We start from the raw sequence: 22,095 nt of genomic DNA on the forward strand, positions 1-22,095 counted from the left end.
GGTCACAGCCTCAGCTCTGGAACTGATGAGGGGGTGGATAGGGTGTCCCTTCCGTGAAGACACACCAGGGCACTTACCAGAGGTATGCAATAACCCCCACAGGCCTGCAGAGAGGAGAGGAGAGCACAGTTACTGCACATCACAAGCCCTCCAGGGTGCCCAGTCTCTCCTGGCACAGGAGGGAACCCACCAACCACTCAAGGGCCACCCTTACCAGATGTCAGTGACGCTGGAGACAGGGGTCTGGTTGACAATCTCAGGACCCACGAACTCAGGGGTGCCATACTTGCAGTACTGTGGCTCCTCAGACGTCAGCTCTTGTGCATTGCCAAAGTCACAGATCCGGATCTGCTCGCTGCTCAAATCTGCCATCAGGAGGTTTTCTGGCTACAGGACAGTGCAGAGCAGAGGGGAGCTTGGCAGGAGGCAGGGGCTTTCTCCAGGGAATGAATATTCCCTGCCAGCAGGACCACTCCCCACCCAGTGCACCAGAAGCCCTTCACTGGAGGCACCAGGCAGGACAAGTCTGTAAAAGCCTGCACTCACTTTGATGTCCAGGTGCAGGACACTGTGCTGGTGCAGGTAGCAGATCCCTTCCAGGACTTGCCGCATGTACGACCGGACCTGTAAGAGATGGAGTGAGGAGAGTGGGCAGCCTGGAGAATGTGGGCTGTGGCCCCCTTAGCAGCCTGATACAATGAGCACGGCACATATCTAGGTTAACAGACCCCACTGTCCCCAGGATCCCTCCCTTCAACATCACTTTGCTCCCACAGCGTTCACTCACCTCCGACTCACACACTGAGGGCTTCCTCACCATTCTGTCCAGCAGCTCCTCTTCAGAGCAGCTGGGCTCTAGTCAAGGAGCATAGAAATTCCATGCTCCATTGTGCCCCACACCCAGCTCCTCTGCACCCACTCTGCCCACCTGTTCCCCGCAAAAGCCTCCCCTCCTCCCGTGCTGTGCCTCCATGGAGCAGTGCCCAAAGGATACAGCTCCATGACCATGATGACGGCGTTCTTCTTCTCAAAGGCATCATGGAAGAAGACGATGCGCTCGTGGTCCAGCTGAGAGAGAATGTGCAGCTCCCGCCGCGCCGACTGCTTGGCCTTGGTCCTCCCAGGGATGAACTTGGCAGCGAAGTCCAGCCGGGTGCTCTTCTCTGTTACCCTCCGCAGATAGGAGAAAGCTCCCCTGCAATTCAGCAGTAGGGATAAGGGAGGATAAGAAGGTGGTGAGCTGGAGACCTCCCCCTTCCCTGAGCAGCTGGCACAGGCACCCACTCTGCAGGAAGCTGCTTGCACTGGTCACAGAGATCCCAAGCCTGGCTTTTCTCTCACCATGCCAGGTCCCCACCCTAAGTTGGCACAGGAGCATCCATTGACAGCTGAGAGGAGCCCCAGCACACCAGGATCTGGTATACAATGGAGCTTAGTCCCCTATGTCAGAGCCCCAGGGTGCAGCCTGGCTCCAGTACCCCAGTCTCTGCAGTGCTCAGGATGCCCCATCATGCCAGCAGCCACCTACCTCCCAATCTCCTCGTGCACATCGTAGTAGTCGGTCAGGCGTCGTGCCTTGTGCAGTGCATCCTCCTCCATGGCGGCATCAGCAGTGGGCTGGGCTGGGAGAAGGAAAGGCGCTGGCAAGGGGCAAGTCAGACACCAGGCTCTACCCTGAGGCGCTGGGGAGCCAGTCAGCCATACCTGTCCTCACCACCAGCTCTGCTTTGCAGGACACCTCCCCAGCCAGGTTCTTGGCTGTGCAGGTGTAGACGCCACTGTCAGGTTCAGCAGCACCCAGCACCACCAGCGAGCACTCGTTGTCCTCATACACGAAGCTCAGGTGGCTGCTCTCCTCCAGCAGCTCCCCGTCCTGAGGGTGGCAGGGGTATTGGAGGTGTCCTGTCCCATCACTGACCAAGTCCCACCACCCTTTCCCCATGGGTAGGGCATAGGACACATCCACCAGTGCAGCAACCCAGGTGAGGCAGTGAAGTGTGCGGGTCTGGTGGGAATATGGTTCAGGAAGGGGTTGGGGGCTCCCCGCCCACCTTGTACCACATGATGTCTGGTAGTGGTTTCCCCTCCACCACCACAGCGAATCGTGGTGTCTCCCCTTCCTGGGCATCGATGTCCTCCATGATGGACTCAAAACGTGGTGCCTCTGCCAAGAGATGGGGCACCATGGGGCAGTGTCAGCCCCCTGCCACTGGCACGGAGCGTACAGCTGCGAAGCACTGCAAGTAGGGGTAGGAGCATGGAGTGACATGGGACAGTGCCACTCCAATGCACGTGGAAGTGGGATGCCTCTACAGGGTAAACCACCAATGGAATCTGCAGCAGCATGTGGCAATTCCCATTGGAGTGGGGCACTGTGGGACAGTGCCACTCATGGTGTATTGCTAAGGGACACCATGAGGTACTGCCTCCCCATGTGCACAGTCATGTGACACATGGGACACCTCTGCCCAGGTAAGACATGGGTATGAGACACGGGGCAGCAGTGCCAACACATGGTTCATGGTTTTCATCCCCATGATTGCCACCCTATAGAGTGGCAAACCCACAACATATGAGTGTGAGGAGTAGCGTCATGCTATGGGGCAGTGCCCCCATGGCACATGGGCATGGGGCACCATGGGACAATGTCACCCTGCAGGGCAATGTCTGCCCTCCTCCCCCCTCCCCAGCATGCAGGCTTGGAGCACGATAGAGTGATGCCACCCCCCAGCAGAGGGACATGGCCCCCCAGTGCAGGGGCACCTACCTGCGAGGCAGAGGCGGAGGGTGCACTGGGCAGTGCCGTGGCGGTTGCTCACCTCACAGGCCAGCAGCCCCCCAGCCCCCCGGCCCACACGCAGCAGCCGCAGGCAGTGCTGGTCGTCGTCTGGCATCATCATCTCACACGTGCCTTCCAGTTCCCCCAGCACCTGCCCGCCCCTGCAGGCACACCAGCTGTTACATCACAGCTCCACAGGCAGACCCACTGCCCCACTGATAGATCCTGCCCCACAGCCCCATGACCACCTCCTTACCCATAGTTACTACCCTGCAGCCCCCACAAAACACTCATATCCTGTTGCTCGCTCTGCCTCCTCAATGGCGCTTGCCCTTTGACACCCCACAGATAGCACCCCACAACTCTTCAGAGCCCTTGTGTGCACACCCAGACCGGCCCCAGGGAAGGAGCTCCCCTCCCCGCCACACAGTGGGCTGCATGGAGAGGTGGAAGTCCTATATGCATCCTGTGGGGTGCATAAAGAAGGGGTAGGCAGCAAGGCACAGTGCCATGTCCTACCTCTTCCAGGTGACAGTGGCCTCCACATGGTTGATGGTGATGGTGATGGAGGCTGGCTGGCCTTCTACCACATACACCACATCTGGCTTGTCCAGGATCACTGGGGCCTCCTCCAGGTAGGGACCTGCCAAGTGCATTTTCACCACCCCCTGCCCACTCCATGCCACCCAGCCCTGGGCAGCTTACCACCCCACAAGGGGCAGAGACCTCTACCCCAGCTACCCAATCCCTCTCCACTGCCCTTCTCACCCCGGTCCAGGAGCTGCACGGGCCCCACAGGCGGGGAGGGCTTGCTGTTGGTCTTGGGAGTGGCAGTGATGACACGGAAGAGGTACTGGGCACCCTTGGTCAGCCTGTGCACTGTGTAGGTGGTGTCCTGCACACCAGTCACCAGCACCACCCACTGCATTGTGCCCAGCACTTGCATTTGCACCACATAGGTCACTGAGTTGGGGTCTGCAAGAGGAGAGGGTCAGTGCAGAGCCTCTGGCACGCAGCTACACCATCATGGCATTGCCCACCCCCTGCCATCTTCCTGCCCATACTCTGCCCCCTTACCTATGGCAGCATCCAGCCACTTGGGCTTGTTCCAGGTCAGTGTGATGGCTCTTCCAGTCACTGAGGCCACAGTGGGGGGCCCGTCTGGGGGGGTTGGCACCACATCTGCATGAGGAAGTGGGCAGGGATATAAGCATAGCCACTGCCCCAGCTCATCAGGGCATCTGCCTCATGCTCTGGGAGACACTGGCTAAAGGATGGATGAGGCAAACAGTTCTTTCTGGTTTCCTGGTGGGGGCTCAGCCTGCCAGCCCCTGTGGGACTGGTACTGCCAGCAAGCTTCACGCATGACCTAGTGGTCCAGGGATGGGTCCTGATCCCACAAGATGAGAACTGCACTGCTGGCCCCACTTTTAGGTTGGGCTAGAGACCTCCTAAGGACCTCTCCAACCTAAACTGCCCTGTGATCCTATTTCCCTGGGACCTAGCAACAATCCTGGGGCACAGTCTGGCTGGGTGGCTGTGAGCGGCCACACATCCCAAGTTGTGTCTGCTGCTGCTTACCGGTGACATAGAGGTGTGCATAGCATGTGGCCTTCCCCACTTTGTTGGCAATGACACTTTTGTAGACGCCAGCATGTGCGTGGCTGACAGCCGTGAATACCAGACGATGGATGTCTTTATCTGATGGAGAACAGGGGGACACAAGTAAGACCCCACCAGCTAAAGCAGCACAGAGTTCCCCTTCCTGCCTCATGGGGTGTAAAGGTCTTGGGGGTGATGCCTCCTCCAAGGGTGTTCCCCCTTCTCCCACCCCATGTAGAGGGACCCCAGGGGGTGGGGAAGGCAACGAGGAGTCCTACATTGCATCATCTTGCGGTCATCAGTGCTGTCAATTCGGGAGCCATTGTGGTACCAGGTGATGGAGGGATAGGGCATCCCGGCCACCTGGCACTCCAGCACGGCCTCCTTCGATTCCACCACGTCCAGGTTGTGCAGTGGCTTCAGGAAATCAGGCATGGTGAAGCATTCTGTCTCTGTCTCCACCTGCTCTGGCTCCTCTGGGATGGATGGCATCTTCTCCAGCTTAGATCTGCAAGAGCCCACACATGCTCATGATGGGAGCATGGTGCAGTGCCCCCAGCTCAGCCCCAGCCCTAGGCTCTGCCTAAGCCTGTTGTATGCCAAGGCCCAGAGGGGAGCAAGCAGGGGGAAGCAAATTCCAGTGACCATCCAGCTCTTACATCTGGGAAGCTGCAGATGGCCGTGGCTCCTCCACATAGAGCTCGGCAGAACACTCCACCTGGCCATGGGTGTTCCTGGCAGTTGCCTTGTACTGCCCTTCATCTTCACTGCCCACGTGCACAATGACCAATGAGTGCAGCCCTCCATCCTGCTGAATCCTCACGTTCTCCCCCTCCTGCACTGGCAGGCCTGTGCAGAGACACACACCAGCATCAGCAGCAGCATCCCCTCCAGTCCCAGCCAGGTGTAGCCTTTGGGTGCAGCCCCCAAGGAGATGAGGTCTCCCTGCAGGGCTCTTGGCAAGCTCTCTGAGCCTGGGGGTTACCAAAGTGAGTCCAGGTAACTGTCGGAGGGGGAGTCCCACTGATCATGCAGACAAAACGCGCTGTCCGCCCTTCCACCACATCCACATCCTCCAACTTGCGGGTGAAGAGCGGCTGCACAGAGGGCTGCACCGTCAGCCGGGCACTGCAGGTCAGCTCATCTGCGCGGAGAGTGGGCACTGGTGAGTGCCCACAGCACATGCCTGTGCAGGGCAGGAGGCAGCCTGTGACCCACCCCCCAGATGCAGCCCAGCAACCAGTGTGGGTGAGCACACTCCATACACGGTGGGGGCTGAGCCCAGGCCTGTGGGGTTCCGGGTTCTGCCCCTGTGCAGGGCAGTGGGGTACAAATGTGTGTGTGGTCCCCATGCCCAGGGCTGGGGCTCTGAGGGCACAGCAGTACAGGTGCCAGCAGCAGGGTGGGGTGGGAGGATGCCCTGTCCTCCCCATACAGTAGGAGACCACAGCTGGCCTATCCCCTTGGGGACAGGGCAATGATGCTAAGCAGGTAGTGCCAGCACTTGCAGCAACCAAGGAGCAGCATGGGGACACGAGCAGGCTGGATGCTCCATGTGACAGGATTTCCAGCAGGGACCACTTTTCAATGACAGTGTTGTCACCCGTCCTGGGTAAGGATGGGCAACACCATTCTCAGGCACACCCTCACCTCCCCAGACTGCTGCTACCTTCACAGCCCCACAGGCATACAGCCTCCTTCATGACAGATTTCACAGGGACCAGCTGCAGGGTGCAGGGAATGCTGTTTCTCCCTGCAACCCCACCACCTGCCCCAGCCCTGCTGCCTTTGTGGGCAGGAGGGTGGATTCTGTGTGGGACAGAGCTGTGGACAGCATGCACACACACAGGTGTGTCAGAGCCATGGGAGAGAGGCCCATGCAAATTTTGCTAAGCTGCCACCAGTGATAGTTTGGTGGGGAAGCCCTGACTCCCTGCCCATTTCCCCACCAACTCCCAAGCCAGCAGAGGCACATCAGTACTGGAGCAGGGTGCCCAGAAGCTCTGAAGCTGGGGGACAGGGACAGCTGGAGTCCAGGCCTGCATCCACCTGCTGCAGCCATGGAGCAAATGCATCTTCCTGTGTTTCAGGGAGTCACATTCATGCTGGCAGAGGAGCTGAGTGGAGTGGGGTGGGACAGAGGTACAGGGCTAAGGGTGCTGGAGCCCAAGAACTGATGCACACAAGATTTTCCCTAAGAAATCTTCCCAGTGCCTGGGGCATCAACAACTCCCCATAGCCCTGTCCCCTTGTACCCCACCTCCAGCACTCACAGCTGCATCCCTGGGGATAAGGACCCTGAGCCCAGGGCAGGGGGGTCAATCCACCCCCACTAGGACCAAGCCCTGAGCAAGAATCCCCCTGGGGAAGCTGCATGGTTACCGCTTACCTTTGGCAGTGCTGAGCTTGCAGGTGTAGATTCCGCTGTCATCTTCATGCACAGAGGTGAGCAGCAGCTTGCACTTGCGCCCATCAAAATGCATCTTGCATTTGAGCAGGGCAGGCTGGAGCAGCCGGCCCCGGGACAGCCAGTCTACGTCCATGTCTGGCGGGCCGGCCACCATGCACTCAAACACCGCCAGCTCCCCCGCCCCGACCACCAAGTCCTGCAGGGGAACCACGATGGCCAGGGACTGGCACTCGGGGCGAGCTGCCCGGGGAGGGGGGAAAGAGAGAAAGAAAGAGAGAGATGCATCTCAGCAACTGAAAAGCAACCATGAGAGGAAGCAGGGATGGATGGGAGTACATGCAGGGCAGTGGTTCATGCAGGGAGGGGGCCTGGTGCAGCGGGCAGGGAGTGCAGCAGGGAAGGGTGGGATGGGAGGCGAGATGTGGAAAGCTGAGCCAGGGAGGGGGCTGGGGGTGAGGGGAGGTGTCCGTGCCAGGAACACACCACACAGCGCTTTACCAAACAGATTTTATTAGAGCTACAAAAAAAAAGGGTCATGGCCTCGCAGCCCGCCCCCCCATCAAGCCCCCTCCCTGGGCAGAAGAGCCCCACAGCCAGGGGATGCTCCTGAGGGACCCAAGCCCTGGGGCTACAAGGGGCATGTCTTGGTGGCCAAGCTGGGGCCTGAGTGGCCATCATGGAGCCAAAGGGGCCAATGCTCTCCCTCCCCCCTGCACCTCACTCAGGGTGTTCCCCTTTGGGTTCCTGGGGTCTCCTGTCTCCCGTGCTCCAAGGTGACTGTCACAGAGCTGCCACCACACTGCAGCCCCTTCCCTACAGTCCTGGCCGGCACGGCGGCAACCGTGGGCTCAGCTCCCTGCTCCCTTTCCCTGGGCAGCAAGAGAGAGGCAGCAGAACACGCAGACAGGGACAAACGGATGGAGCAAGAGACAAGACAGCATCATATGGGCACCCTGGCCCGGCTGAGGGGGCACCTGCTGCTCCCCTGCTGCTTCCCCCGCCCCGCCTCAGTTACGCCTGCCCCGGCCATCTGGCGAGCCCCTGCCCGCAGTCGAGGGCCCGCGCGTCCCCGCGGTGCATCCAGGACGAGGCGGCGGATGGAGAAGGAGGTAATAACACAAGGTGAGGTCCACTGCCTAAGAGGTGTCCAACTAAGAGCCCCGCAGCTGTGGCTCTGAGAGATGCACCCCCTTATCGTACTCCCCCTGCGTACAGACAAAAACCGCAATCAGCAAGCAGAAGGGTTAGTGCAGCAGCGACGGGACCGGCACGGACACACATGCCAGCGCCGGCACGAGGGGTGCAAGTGGGCAACAAGGCATGGAGCCATCTGCTGAGCCCCCCAGGAGGGGCTGGGGTAAGGCCATCACCCCTGCAGCCCAGCTCCTGCCAGTCGTGGGACACTGGGACAGCTTCCGCTCCCACCCCCGTGCCGCCGCGCTTTGCTGTAGGCTGGGAGCATAATCCCGGCAGCGTACAAGCAGTGCAGCCAAGGCCGGGGTGGGATCGGCACAGCTCAGGGGGGCTCAGGCAGCCATCAGCAGGGAGGGCTTGGGAGAGCAGGGCACACACAGCGAAGGGCAAGAGGAGGGAGGCAGCATCACTCATCCCCACAGGCCCCTTCCCTGGCCTTGGGGATACCAGGCAGAGCCTGGCTATCAGCCCCAACTATCCCTCACCCCCTCAAAACTGCACACTTACTTTGGGGTCCTAGGAGGACCACTGCAGGGCTGGGGAGCAATAGCAAGGAAAGGGGACTGGACAGTGAAATATCATGTGTATGGGACATTGCTGGAAATGGGCAGGAAGGGACCCCTGCAAGTTGCCCTGTGCCTGGCACAGAGCTTGCAGGCAGCCTGGGACAAGGAGGGAGCAAGCTGCAGGGCATGAGGACAGGTTTCCTACAGAGCCTCCAAGGCCAAAAGCCCTCCCTGGTCAGCCAGGGGCAGCACTTCACCCCATAAGCGGGTGTGTGGGGGATGTGGGGTAAAGTTGGGCTGTGAGAAGCAGTTGGGTCTGGGTCAGATCAGTGGGGCTCTGGAACATCAGGCAATTGGGGGGACCCAGGGCTGCATATCTGGATGAGACAGCAAGGCAGCCTGCCTTCTGCTGCAGGACCAGCCTCTGCGGACAGCCCCAGGCACGCAGCTCCACTTTCCTGTTCTGTGCCTGGGCCACCATAGGTGGGCTGCCTTGTCCCCTTTTTATGTCACACCTCCAGGGGAGGGTCTGCAGTGGCCCCTTCCCCACAGCTCATGCAGGGCACTAGAGCCAGCTGGCCTCTCAAGTTCTTGGGTGACATACTCAGGGGATTTTACCTCTGACCTCCAGCTTGGCCTCACACTGCTTGGTGCCATATTCGTTGACGGCCTTGCAGGTGTAGAAGCCGGTGTCAGTGTGCTCTGCTGCCAGGATGTGCAGCGTGAAGAGCCCCCGCACTCCCTCTGCCTCCTCCACATGGTGCCGGCGGCCATACTTCACTGGCTGCCTATTTCTCAGCCTGCTCCAGACAGAGGCAGAACATCATGGTCATACCTGGCCTGGCACACCCAGCCTGGCTGTCCCCAAATAAAACCTTCTCCAATACTCCCTGCTGAGGATGAGAGCTTCATGTTAACCATCCCCAAATGGAGAGGTCACTGTGCCTACCCACTCCTTTTCTGCCCAGCTGTGATCCCAGGGAGCAGCAGGACTCACCAGTAAATGATGGGCTTGGGCTCCCCACGGACACGAACACTCATGCTAACATCCTGCCCCTCCAGCACCGACTGGTCTGACAAGGATACCTGGGGAGAGAGGGGTCAGAGAGCAGCAAGCACCATCTGCACACAGGACCATGCACCCCCACCACTGCACCCAGGGCTGTCTGTCCCCTGTCACAACAGGAGTACCAGGGAAGCTGGTCGAGTGGAGCCTGCCCAGGTGCTGGGAGGACCCCACATCAGATCAAGGGGTAGAAGACCTGACCTAGCACCTCCTGGCACGAAGGATCACAGCACCACAGTCACAGGGCACTGTACCCCTCTACCAGGTCCTGGGGGATTTGTTATCTCACCTCAAAGGTGGGTGAAGCCTTGAAGGTGGTCTCTGGGGAACCGCGGGCAGTCCCATGCTCGGCTCTTGGCTGCAACTTCATGGCGGGTCGGTGCTGGGGGGTGCCGGACTCGGGGAACTCTTCCAGGGGGCTCAGATACTCCTCGTCCGATGTGATGGGACTGGCCTGGCCGATGGCGGGGGGCAAGTTCCCATGCCGCTCCACAACGGGTGCTAGCACAGAAGAGGCTGGATAAGGAGCTGGCAGCAACCGGAGCCGGGCAGGCGGGTTAGGGCACCCCTTTCCACCACCCTGCATTACAGGGGTGGACACCCACCCCGCAGCACATCCCGGCTCGGCAATGGCCGGCAGCGAAGGGGTGCGCGGCCGTGCCGGGGGAGGGGGTGAGCAGCACGCCGCGGGATGATAAGGGGACGCGATATTCCGCAAGGCGACAGCAGGGCTCAAGTGGCTCTTACGCAGCAGCCCGCGCTCCCATCCTTAAGCCGCCCGGATTCCCGGGATGGCTGTCCCTGCCCGGGCCGGCACGGCTGAAGGTGACATTGGCAGCTGCGCTCCCCCCTGCAGCCCGCCCGCCCGCCGGTCCGCGCCATCGGGGGCCGCACTGGGGGACTCGCGGGGTGCGGGATACAGGGGGCGGCGGGGGACGGGATGGGGAGCGGCGAGCGGCACGGGGGACTGACAGAGCCCGGTCGCCACCATGGGGATACCGGCCCCCTCAGCCCGACCGCCGGGCTCTCCAGCTCCCTGCCCCGTGCCGCGGGAGGCGGGCGGCCTGCCCGGTACTGGGCAAGGGCTGTCCCCGCGCCTCCGTCATGCCCGCGGGCAGCTTCTAGCGGAGAGCTGGGAGCCTGAGCCCGACCTCCCCCTATCCGCAACCCCCCGAAGCACCCCGCACTCACCGGGGCCACGGCAGCCCCGCGACCGACCCGCGACACTCCGCCGAGCCGCCGTCGGTGCCCGCGACGCTGCCGGTGCCGGGCGCCACCAGCTCGCAGCGCCGCCGGCCCGCTGAGCCCGCCCCAGCGCCGGCCGGCCCCCGGGGCTGGGCCAGCAGCTCGGGGGAGGGCCCGCGGCGGGCTGGGGTCTGCGGGGGCCCTTCCCGGCCCCCCACCGCTGTGCCCGGTCTGGCCTGCCCGGCCGTGGCTGACCCTGGATGTACTGTCCCGCCTAACCACGGAGCGGGGAAGTTTTGGGCACTTCCAGCCCTCGGGGCAGCTCTGAGCCTCTGCCTGCCGCCCAGAGACACTCTGTTGTAATGGGGAGAGTTTTGGGGCTGCAGCGGTCTGGGTACCCCCATGGCCAGCGGCGTGGGGGTCCGGTGGGGTTCTCCCCGGCTGGCAGCTTGTTGGGGAGGCAGGGTATCCCCACAGCTAATAGTTGGTGGGGCGGGGGTCTCCCCGCGGCTAGCAGCGTAGAGCGGGGTTGGGGATCAGGCTGGGATATCCCCACGGCTCACATGCTAGAGGTGGGAGTACCCGCATGGTTTTCAGGCTGAGGGCAGGGGTACCCACATGGTCTGCGGGTTGTAGGGCAGGCTGGTGTATGTCTAGCGGGACACGGGGCAGGTGTGGGGGCCGGACACTGGGCTGCTTGCTGGGCGGCAAGGGATGCTCACAGCCTGACCCCGCTCCCCCCACGGTAGGATCCTTCCATGGCTGCCGGGAGCACGTCAGCTGCTTTGGTTCAGACAGAGCCTTGTAGGGTAAGGAAGCCGGTTTCTTCCCAGTGACAGCAGCGGCAGAGCTGGCAGCCAGCCTGCCGCGGCGCCAGCCCTCGCTCCCTCCCTGTCTGCCCCTCCTTGCCTCCCTCCTTCCTTCCCGGCCTCCCTCCATCCGCCGGGCGCGGCACTCACCGGGCCGCACGCTGAGGATGGCACTGCAGCAGGTGGCCCCCACCTCGTTGGTCGCGGTGACAGTGTACAGCCCGGCATCGGCCACCCGGGCGCTACGCACCAGCAGCGTGTGGCGCTCGCCCTCCGCCTTGATGGGGCGCGTCGTGCTGCTCCGCAGAGGGACCCCGTCCTTCCTCCAGGACACTGCCGGCAGAGGCGAGGGTCACGCGTGGGCAGGAGAGTCCGAGCTTTCCCGGGCTCTGCGCAGGATCCCGGGGAGGCCAAGCGTTCCTTTGCCTGGCCTCAGGACCCATTTGATATGGGGAACAGCCCCACGATCCCACGGCCCTCTGACGGAGAGCGCGTGGCTGGTCCCTGTTTCCTGACATCCTCCTGCCCTCCAGTGGAAGCTGGAAGAGGGAACTAAAGCGGCTTGGCTTCTGCCTGGCTTTGGCGACTGGCACCGGCCCTGGATGCCCAGCTGCCCCCACACACGTCCTGGATACAGCATGCCCAGAGGCCATCAGCCCTAAGTTTCTGGTCCTGGGAACCACTTGAGCTGTCCCAACAACAGCCCAGAGCATCAGAGAATCATAGAATGGTTTGGGTTGGAAGGCACCCTGATGATCCACTAGGTTCCAACACCACCTCCCCTGCCGTGGGCACGGACAGCACCCACTAAATCAGGTTGCATCACCCGTCCCTGCCTGCACAGCACTCAGTAGCCCTTCTCCCACTTTCCCAACAGCCCAGCCTGGCACTGGGGGACACAGGCATCCTGTCCTCTGCACCCTGTCCTGGCAGGCAGTACCCAAGCACTTCACTCCTGTCAGAGGTGAGGAAGGCAGAAGGGGTGCACCCAGGGCAAGTACATCACATCCCCTGAGATACCCAGCTCAGCGCTGGGTGTCCCACTCACCACACCGCGCAGGTGGGACACAGACACGCAGAGAGTCCCTCTGCCATGCTTGTGTCCCTGACACCCAGCCCCAGGGTGGCTCACCTTCTGGCTGGGGGTTGGCCGTGACAATGCACTTGAGCAGCACCTCTGCCCCCACAACCACTGCCATGTCCTGGATGGGAATCTCAAAGATGGGGGCTTCCAGAGGGTCTTCACCCGCTGAGACATAGGAATCATCTGAGGACTCTGCACAGAGAGAGATGGGCCCCGTGGCTGTCAGCAGGGCGAAATGTGTGGGTCCATGCTGGGCTACATGCAGGCAGAGCATGGGTCTCTCCACCCACTGCTCAACCACATCCTCGCTGGGGCATTAGCAGGTACTCAGGCCATCCAGTGGAGGAAAAGGCCAGTCAGGATCCACCATGGCATGGAGAAGGCAGCAGGGGCAAGACAGGGACCATGGTACAGGAAGCACACAGCTTGTTATACATCCCCATAGGACATAAGAGATGAAGTGGCAGTGGGGTGTGGAAGAAGGAGGGTTGTATAGCCTGATGTACCCCCCTCCCTGAACTTCCCTTAGTTCTTCATGGGAGGCTGGCTGCTGCACCCCAATACATCAGCAAGCACCTCCCAGCTCCCTCCCCTCTCATGGCCCCAGCACATAGACAAAAGTCCTGGGGCTGTGCCAGGAGTCTCAGACATGTGGGCCTGGCATTTCTCTGGCTACAGCAGAGCCTAGAAAGAGCTCCCAGCTCAGGTGTGGTCTGGTCTAACTGCTGCATGCCGGAATGGGCAAGACACCTCTCCCTCAGCCAAGCCACCTTCCCCTGGGGAAGCTTCAGCTGCATGCCCTGCCTGGACCACCAAACATGGCCCAAACAGGACAAGTTCCAGTGGGTGCCCTGTGCCCCAGACCAGGGCTCTATGCCACAGGTCAGCATGCTGTATCTTTCCTGTGCCAGGCAAGAGGTATGGAAAAGCTAGCAAGCATTGTAACCTCAAGGCCCAGCAAACTGGCAGCCAGGCTGGTCTGTCTTACAGCACTGCTTGGTGCCAACTACCCCAGCTTCCAGAGTCATGTACGTCAACTCCAGCCCTGGGCTCCCCATGCCTCCCAGGGGCAGGCTGGAGGTCCCCCAACCCACCAGGGACTGGCTGGGCCAGCACTGTGCCTGCAGGCGGGCAGAAAGCCATGCCCCTACCTAGCTCTGGAGAGGTGGGCCTGGCTCGGCGTCCCTTCCCCTTGCTCCGTGTGCTCCTGCCTTCTTGAGCCATCCGGCCACTCTCTTTCTTCTCAGACACTTTCATCTGCTTTCTCTCCACATCTCTGCCCACAACATGCTGTCCTGCCCAGCTTCGTTCCAGACGAGCTTCCTGCTCCATCCCTGGCTTTGCCCAAGGCAGGAACCGCACTTCTGTGGGTGTCTCTGGCCGTCGGTACAGTCCGTGGGGCACAGCCAGTCGGGCAGCCAGAGCTTCGCTCAGTGCCCCAGGGCCACGGGCAGGGCCCCCATCTGGGTACGGGCTGCCTTCGGTGGGACCCGCCTGCGAGAGGGCCACCCTTCCTTGCGGGCTGGCTTGTGCCAACGGCCACTGCTCCTTCTTTTTCACTTCCCCAAAGCCTTCTTGCTGCAGACCCTTCCTGGCACCTGCATCCTCCACTGAGCTGGGTTGTCCAGCTGCCCCACTCCCCCCTCCTGGGGCTCTCTTCCCACGCTGCCCCCCTGGCAGTGGCTCCCCATCAGGTCCCACCAGCGCCACGCTGGAAAGTGCCAGGTGCTGGATGACGTGTGTGCTCTCTGCTGGCGGGCAGGTCTTGGGTGGCAGTGCCTTGCGTCCGCCAGCGCCCTGAGAGGAAGAGGTGCGGGGGGCACGGGGTGCAGGGGGCTCACTGGCCGCTGGGGGTGAGGGTGCTGGGGGCAACCCGGCTTTGCACAGCTCCTGGGAGCGCCGCAGCTGCTGCTTGGAGACTGTCCGCTTGATGCGGGTCAGCTCCTCTGCAAATTTGTGCTCGATGGCGTAGACACGGTTGGCGAACTTGCCTCGCTCATCAAAGGATGCGGCTTTCTGCCGGAAGGCCAAACGCCGGCATGCTGCCGTGCTGCCCGGCTCCCAGTGGCCTCCTTCCCGCAGGTCCTCCCGCGAGCCACCTGGTGTGCTGGCTTGGCGCAAGCCAGTGCCAGGCTGGTCGAAGGAGCGCGTCTTGCGCAGCGGCAGGTTGGAGCACGCGGGAAAGGGACTGTCCTGCTCCAGGCTCCTCTGCCGCTCCTCAAAGTACTGCAGCCTCTCAAAGATCCTGGAGCCAGCACGCACCAGCTTGGGGGATGCCCGGACAGAGATGCGGCCAGAGGCGTCACTCATGGGTGTCTGCGGACGGGACTCTTGTGTGCTACCTTGTGAGTACCCAGAGGACTTGGGCTTCTTGATCTTCTCCTCGTACTCCTCAGGAACAATGTCCTGGTACTCTACCGGCACTGAGGACTTCTTGCGAGGGGTCACGGGTGTGAAGGAGGGGACGCCAGGGCCACGGGCAGCAGGCTGGGGCACGATGCCAGTGGGTGGCTGCAGGCCTGTGCCAGCACGAGGAGATGGTGAGCGGACGATGGGTGGCTTGGCAGTCAGCGGCAGGGCAGCGGGGGATTTTGGGGGCTCTGCACCAGGCTTTGGAGAGACAGGGCCTCTGTGGAGGTCATCTCTCCGGTAGCCTCCCTGGGGGATGCTGCTGCAAGGGCAGAGACAGAGGAGCATGGCTTAGAGACCACCCTTGTACCTGCTTGGCTGCATCCCAGCTTCCAGCCTGCACCACAGCGCCCAATGGGGGATAGCAATGCTGTCCAACAGTTCAGGGCAGCCTTGTGAATGGGGAGACTCAAGGGATCCCAGAAAGGACATCTGGTTACACCAAGACCACTGGGAGCTGGCTGGGTTAGGTGGGAGCCCTGGGCTGCTGGGACCCCTTGCCCAGGGGTACTCATGTGGAGCAGCAGGGTGATGTTGGGATACCCAGTGAGTCCCCTCCCCAGGGCCACCATGCAGACAGGACCAGGGGCTGGGGGGTGCCCCAGTCTGCTGGGGTGTGCTGGTGTGCTGAGGCAGTAGAGCCTGCCCAGAGCGGGTCCCCAAGGCTGCAAGCCCTGCCCATGCACATGCCGTTGTGGGCACATCTTCCTATTGCACTCCCCCCAGAGGGGCTCAGCAAATGCAGAGTGGAAATCATAAGGTGGAGATGAGGTTCTGGTGGAAGAAGCAGCCTTAAACAAAAAAAAGAGCGAGATGGAGGTCAAAGGAGCAGGCCCGCAGATATGGGAACCAAAGGTGGCAGGGAGGACAGGGGCTCTGAGCACATCAGCAGGATCTGAGGAGGCAGCATGTCCCTGGACCCTGCTGCCACTCCTGTACTGTGGGCAGACACTTGCCAGTGTGTATCCCAGGCTACTGTACACCTCCAGTTCCCCACACTGTGGGCTGCATAGAGCACCATGGTGGGTCAGAATGGGAAAACATCCATAGCATAATCTGCGGATGGGGTACTGCACAGGGGATAACCTGGCCACAGCAGAAAGGGACCCCACTCTATATCACCCCCCACCTGCGTTGCTCCCACCTTCTTACCGAGAACAGGCTGCCTATTGCTCAGAGTCCCCACTCCTCAGCTGGGAAGGTGAAGGCAAAGAAAGCCCAGGTGGAGTGAAGGAGATGGCCCCAGCACGATGTTCCCTCCGTGTGCTCCCCCTACTTACACATGGAGCGAGAGCGCCCGTCCTCGGTACAGGCTGAAGGCGCTGCCGTACGGGTCGCTGGCCACCGAAAGGCTATCCTCTGACCCCCAGCTTGTGCCCACCAGATTAGCCCGTGATGCCCTCACCAGCGGCTCCACGCCCAGGTGCCGGACCTCAGCGCCACGTGGGGCCGGCGTGTTTGCTTGCCTTGGGGTTCCCTGCGGCTGCGACCAGGCAGAGGGACGGAGGTAGGGTCCCCGTGCAGAGAGGTTGGCATCCGTCTCCTTCTCCACCACGGTCTGCTGGCTGCCTGACCAGCTGGAGCGCTCCTCTGCCTGTGACAGGGCCAGCACCGAGGTTGGTGTTGTGTTCATGGAGGCGTCCACAAGGGTGTCAGACCCACCTAAGAGAAGAGGGATGAGCCAAGACTGGGTGCCTGTGGCGACAAACTCAGCACCCTGCTCGGAGAGGGCTGAACCACCATGGGGCGTCCAAGCATGTCCTGAGCAGCACTCTGCTGCCTCAAGCCCTCTCCCCTTTGTATGGGTGGATCACAGCTCCCTCTCCATGGAGACCCCCAAAGCCTGGCCAGAAGAGGCCTTGAGAGAAGCCATGGCCAACAGCCAGTGTCAGGGCTCAGTGCCAACCAGGTGTCCTCGCTCACCCGTGGGGGTGCTGAAGGCCGTCTCATCCTGGAGATCACTGCGCTGTGTCACCTGGGGGTCGCCGGATTCATCCTCACCTGTCTCCGAGTCTGGGGTGGGAGGGAAGAGTAGGGAGTGAGTGTACAGAGAGCAGACCACATTGGTACTGCCTGTTGCAGACCCATTGGCTCTGGGAGCAGGAGAGCAGTGCCCAGGCAGCTCCAGGGCAAGAGGCATGACTGTGACCTGCAGGGACAAGCTGCCAGTAGGGAAAGGTAGGACAGGGAGTGGGAAAGTCCAGCGGGGCAAGGGCAGGCAGGAACAGTGTTAGATGACAGGAGGAAGGGAGGCAGTGCCAGCAGTGGGAACGCAGCTGGCAGAGGTGGCACAGGGACAAAAAAAAGCAGGGCAAGGGGACAGTGGAAGTGACAGAGCAGGGTGGTAGGCTGGGGCACAGGGTCCACTATGGGGACAGAGACAGCATTGGGAAGGAGTCTTCATACCGTAGCTTTGTTTCCTGCAGGAGCGGAAAACTTCGCTTCCATAGGGGCAGCAAGAGAGAGAGAGACATCAACACCCGGTTATCGGCCCGGCCTGCGGAGACGCGGGGGGCAGCAGGGGGGGCCTTGTCCCCAGCACTTCCCCACCATGTCTCCACTCTGCACCACATTCACTGCACACAACTCCAGTGCTGCACACAGACCCTCTCCTCGCACACACTGTCCCAACTGTGCAGTGCACAGCACCATTCCCTCCCTGTGCCACAGCCACATCCTGACCAGCAGGACAGCCATCCCCTGTCCCTAGAGCTTCTGGCCTCACCCCTGCAGTATCCACACATCCCTCTGTGCTCTGCAGAGCATCTCAGCCTGGGGCTGGACCTCCCAGTCTGCGCCCCAGCTGGGCACTCCTGGGGGTGCTAGAACACACGGACATGTGTCCATGTGCACACAGCCTCCTCCTGGCACGTACAAGTCCATCCTGTGCCCCACCAGTGCAAGTGCTGTACAATTCAGCACTTGGGGTTGATAAAGCCAAAATTCTCACGGCAGGGTAGCACTAAGAGCTGCTCCCCACTGGGCAGGATGTGGCAAGGCCATTTCAATATTACCCTAATGTCCCATTTCCAGGAAAGCTAGTTCCATGGTGCTATTCCTCCTTGCCATTGCCCAAGCCCTCACAAGGCACAGCAACAACCCCTGCAGTGAGGAACATGTCCCCAGCCCCAACACCACTCCTCTCCATCGCACTCTTAAGGTGTGGGGGGGGCCACACTGTTCCCCACCATTTCAAGCCACCCCTCTGCAGCCCAGCACACGACCAGCTGTTCCTTGCACTGCTAGTGCATCAGATTCGCAACTCAGGTCACAAAAGTCTGGCAGTCCCTGAGCAAGTAGAGCTGCAAGGCCTGGAGCAGACCAGTTGCATGGGGGACACTGTGAACTCCTGGCTGACTGGGACTCTATTTTGTGGCTGGCAAGATGCAATCCAGCCCTGCCTAGCCTCTGCTCACTGCCCCTTGCAGCATGGAGGTGGACCCCATCCTGGCACACTTGGGGCGGCGGGGGGAGTCGGATCCTGGTAACTCAACGCACCATGCGTGAAGCGCCCGAAGCGCCGCGAATGGCCGGTCTTCTGCAAAGGAAAAGAGAACAGAGCATTACCCATGGCATGCCAATACGTACCTGCCACGCACACACACACACACACACACACACACACACACACTCCCCATCCCAGCGCACGCAGCACCGCTCACACCCACAACTGCTCACACACACTCTGGTACGACATACGTTGCACCACTCACGCCCTCCCACTGGCAGGGCACACCTGGCACTGCTCGCACGCACCCTCGCTGCACACCCACGAGTACCCACAGGCACACACCCCCGCACACGCAGAGATGGATGGGTGTAGGTGGGCACGTGTAGCGCATGCCCAGCCGCGCACACTCTCACACACCTGTGCGCACGCGCGCGCACACACACACAGAGTTCCCTTGGTGATGGCACTATGCACCCCAGCCCTGTGTTGCAGCCCAAGCTCAAGAGTGACAGTCCTGGGCATCCCAGATGCCCCAGAACTGCTGCCTGCACCTGGCATAGCCTGAAGCGAAGTCTTTGCCTGGGCTGCTGCCCAGTGCTCTGCAGCCCCTTTAAAGCCACCCAGCCAGCATGGGGATTTAGCCAGCAAAATGTCTTCCAGGCACTGGCCCAGACTCCACCATGGCCACAGTCCCAGCACGGGGACAGCATCCTCCATCCCCTGTAGAGGCCATGCCAGTTAAGAGAGAGGCTGCCTGGCAGCACGGGACTGGCCTGCTGCTGCGGGGTTGGAGGCATAGGGGCTGCACTCACCCAGGCTGTCTGGGCAGGCAGGTGGGACCCGAGCATGGGGTGGAAGCATCAGGAGCTCCCTGCCAACTTGGCTGCCCTCTGTGCTGCAGCCCAGGGCTGGGCACTTGCATGCCAGGGCAGGGACCAGCTGAGGGCAGCCTGTCTGCCAGACCCAGTGCGCACTGACGCCATATCCAAGGAAAGCAGAGGGACGGGGTGATCTCCAAGGCAGGCAGGAGTGGGAATGTGAAGTGCAGACAGGCAGGGTTGGGCTGCCAGGTCTGAGCATCCTTCCCAGCCAGTCTGGGTGACAGGGTCTCCCCAGGACACTGATGTCCCATGCCCTGTCTCCCCAGTGTGAAGCCCAGAGCTGGACACCCAACTGTCTTGAAGCCCTTTGCTCCACCAGCCCCTCCTGCCCCACCAGCCCTCCACCTCCCAAGCAGGTCATGGACAGACAGACCCCAGGACAGCCAAGAAGGGCAAACAGTTAGTTGCCCTTGAAGGGCAGCAGCTCATTCACAAGCCTCAAAGTCGTTGCCACTGCAGTGGCATAACCTGCACATGGGCAGCAATCAGGGGTTCCCACCAAGCCCCTGCCTGCATGCAGAGCAGGCCAGAGGGCAGCGGCTGCACGAGACACATTTGTATTCAGGCTGAGCCAGGCGTCACCTCCCCTTCTCGGCTGACTGTGCTGGTTCTGGCTGGCAGCCCGTCTTCCAGGCCAGGGAAAGATGAGTGATTAACTGCACCATCGGCGGATAATTCCCCCATTAAAAAATGAAAATGCAATTGAGTGCCATTATCGGGTACTCTTGTGGCTTCCCCAGGGACAGGCGCCATCGGCTCCCCATGGAATACGGTGACTGCACCCAGTGGCCTGGGCTGGGCTCCATTGCCCAGAGCCACAGAGGGGCTGAGCCCCCTCCCCTTCACCTCTCAACAGGTCCCTACAGGATCAAGGCACCCTGAGGGATGAGGGTACCTTGTAGGATCAGGGCACCTCGCAGACTGGACCCATCTCAAGCACAGCACCCACCTGCAGCCTACTAGGGAGCAAGTGCAGGGGGATGCAGGGTCAACCCCAGGCCAGGAGATGGAAAGGGGACGGGAGCAGCTCAGGGCTTGGTGTGGGGTCGGAGTCTGCACGAAGGGGACAGAGAGTGGGGGTAATCCTCCTGCGTGGGATTTTATTTGCATCTTGGAAAAAGGGGTGGAGGAGCCCCAGGAGCACAGTCTGTGCCTATCCAGCCAGGAGTAGAGAGAAGAGCTGGCTGGGATCCACACCCAGTTTCAACCTTGCACTACAAGGCAGCTGGGTGAGACCTGGAGTTGTTTCCTTCCCCTGTGCCAGGCATGGATCCACCTGCCCAGTCTGGGGTCCTGCACTGGTCCAGGCATGGGGCATCCCTCACTCTGGCCATGGGGCCAACGGGGAGTGAAGGATCTCCTGAGACCATGGAGCACCTAGCACGTGGAGCCCAGCACAACATGGGACTGCTGCTGTGAAACAGGCAGACAGGAGCAGGAATGGAATGAGATGGGGAGGGAGTGAGTGACTTGACTGGTGCAGAGAGACAGCCACTGTGGCTGTTCTGAAACCCCTCCCATGCTCAGCCAGCAGTGCAGGACCCTGCCCTGCCACACGGGCAAGCCCCTGGACTTGATGCCCCCAAACGCAGATGGAGCAGCCAGGCGGGGCATTCTACCCTGCCCCAGAGGGACCCTCAGCACCTTCTCTCTCTGGGGACCTGTATCACATCCTACATCATCTTCCACCCCTGGGAAGGTGCTGCTCGGGGCAGCCGCTTCCCAGCCCCTTCCCAGTCCCTTCTGGACCACCAGGCAGTGACAGCAGGGAGGCAATGCGCCCGCAGTGGGTTTGTATGCCCCCGGGAACTGGGGGCGGGGGGCTTCCTGGAAGTGTGTTCCCCATCCTCCACTCCCCGCTGAGGCCAAGTGACGTCCTTGTTCCTTGCTCGGCAGCGGAGCGTGCGGCGGGCCCGCGAAGGAGCCTTGCCTGTGCCAGGCATGCTCCTGACGCGGAGGGGATGACGCATGCAAAGCCTCGTCTCCAGCTCCGTGACCACCGGCAGTGGGGCTGGGGGGAGCCATGGAGCAGCCTCCATTTGCTGCCCCGACTCCAGAGGGCAGAGAGGGAAGAGAGGGGCGTGGGGAAGCCCCGGAGGGGGTCCCAGCCTGGGTGTTGGCACAGGAGGTGCCGAGCCTCTGCCCTCTGCCCCTCCTGCCCGGGCTGGTGAGGCCAGGCAAGCAGCTGGCAGCTCTGCAAGCGAGGCTGAGGCTGGTGCTGTGCAAAGCCCTGGGGAGCCCCAGGGGGCAACGGAAGGGCTGGAGAGACACTCCCATCCTCATCCTTATTCTCATCCTCATTCCCATCTCCATCAGCATCCATTCCCATCCCCAGCCGCTCTCGGCACTGCCCCCTTCTCCCGGCACCCGCCAGCACGGCAGCCTGGAGCCCTTACCTGGAAACGCTTCTTCACCCAGATCTTCTTCATGCTTCTGCAGAGCCCTGCTGGCCCGGTGACACGGACTCAGGCCCGGCAGGACGGCAGCCCGCTCCCGGCGGGGTCCCCGCTGTCAGCACGTCGCGGCAGCGAGCGATGCTCCGAGCATCCTTCACCACCGGCAGCCGGGAACGGTGGAGGAAGAGGAAGGGGCTCGCCAGGTTGGGCTCTCGGGAGGGCTGGAGCTGTGAGCATGAAGCATCACTGGAGTGCTCCTCCCTCCATCCTTCCCCCGCCTGCCTCCGCCTCCGCCTCCCCGCCAGCCCTGGCACAGAGTGGCA

General features: G+C 61.7%; 1 protein-coding gene across 5 annotated transcripts in view; it reads right to left on the minus strand.

Annotated features, from left to right (window-relative positions):
• SPEG (striated muscle enriched protein kinase) overlaps positions 1-22,095 on the minus strand; it is a 30,562-nt gene extending 8,467 nt beyond the window's left edge. For 2 of the 5 annotated variants that reach the window (XM_033064160.2, XM_033064159.2), the window contains exons 1-28: positions 21,773-22,095; positions 18,543-18,582; positions 17,451-17,480; positions 16,968-17,057; positions 16,511-16,706; positions 13,787-15,306; positions 12,684-12,827; positions 11,702-11,884; positions 9,847-10,058; positions 9,489-9,577; positions 9,110-9,291; positions 6,771-7,031; positions 5,367-5,525; positions 5,041-5,230; positions 4,660-4,889; positions 4,361-4,480; positions 3,857-3,961; positions 3,548-3,754; positions 3,299-3,422; positions 2,768-2,940; positions 2,052-2,164; positions 1,705-1,873; positions 1,529-1,622; positions 995-1,195; positions 788-848; positions 547-624; positions 215-387; positions 78-104 (exon numbers count right to left, since the gene is read on the minus strand). In XM_033064160.2, coding sequence (XP_032920051.1) covers positions 78-104; positions 215-387; positions 547-624; positions 788-848; positions 995-1,195; positions 1,529-1,622; positions 1,705-1,873; positions 2,052-2,164; positions 2,768-2,940; positions 3,299-3,422; positions 3,548-3,754; positions 3,857-3,961; positions 4,361-4,480; positions 4,660-4,889; positions 5,041-5,230; positions 5,367-5,525; positions 6,771-7,031; positions 9,110-9,291; positions 9,489-9,577; positions 9,847-10,058; positions 11,702-11,884; positions 12,684-12,827; positions 13,787-15,306; positions 16,511-16,706; positions 16,968-17,057; positions 17,451-17,480; positions 18,543-18,582; positions 21,773-21,805 — 5,204 coding nt within the window. In that variant the 5' untranslated portion in view covers positions 21,806-22,095. Of the gene's footprint in view, positions 1-77; positions 105-214; positions 388-546; positions 625-787; positions 849-994; positions 1,196-1,528; positions 1,623-1,704; positions 1,874-2,051; positions 2,165-2,767; positions 2,941-3,298; positions 3,423-3,547; positions 3,755-3,856; positions 3,962-4,360; positions 4,481-4,659; positions 4,890-5,040; positions 5,231-5,366; positions 5,526-6,770; positions 7,032-9,109; positions 9,292-9,488; positions 9,578-9,846; positions 10,059-11,701; positions 11,885-12,683; positions 12,828-13,786; positions 15,307-16,324; positions 16,707-16,967; positions 17,058-17,450; positions 17,481-18,542; positions 18,583-21,772 lie in introns of all 5 variants that reach the window. The other 3 variants (XM_033064158.2, XM_033064156.2, XM_033064157.2) reach the window with 2 other exon arrangements.

This window comes from Catharus ustulatus, chromosome 7 (genome assembly GCF_009819885.2).
Source record: "Catharus ustulatus isolate bCatUst1 chromosome 7, bCatUst1.pri.v2, whole genome shotgun sequence".
Classification (NCBI taxonomy): Eukaryota; Metazoa; Chordata; class Aves; order Passeriformes; family Turdidae; genus Catharus; species Catharus ustulatus.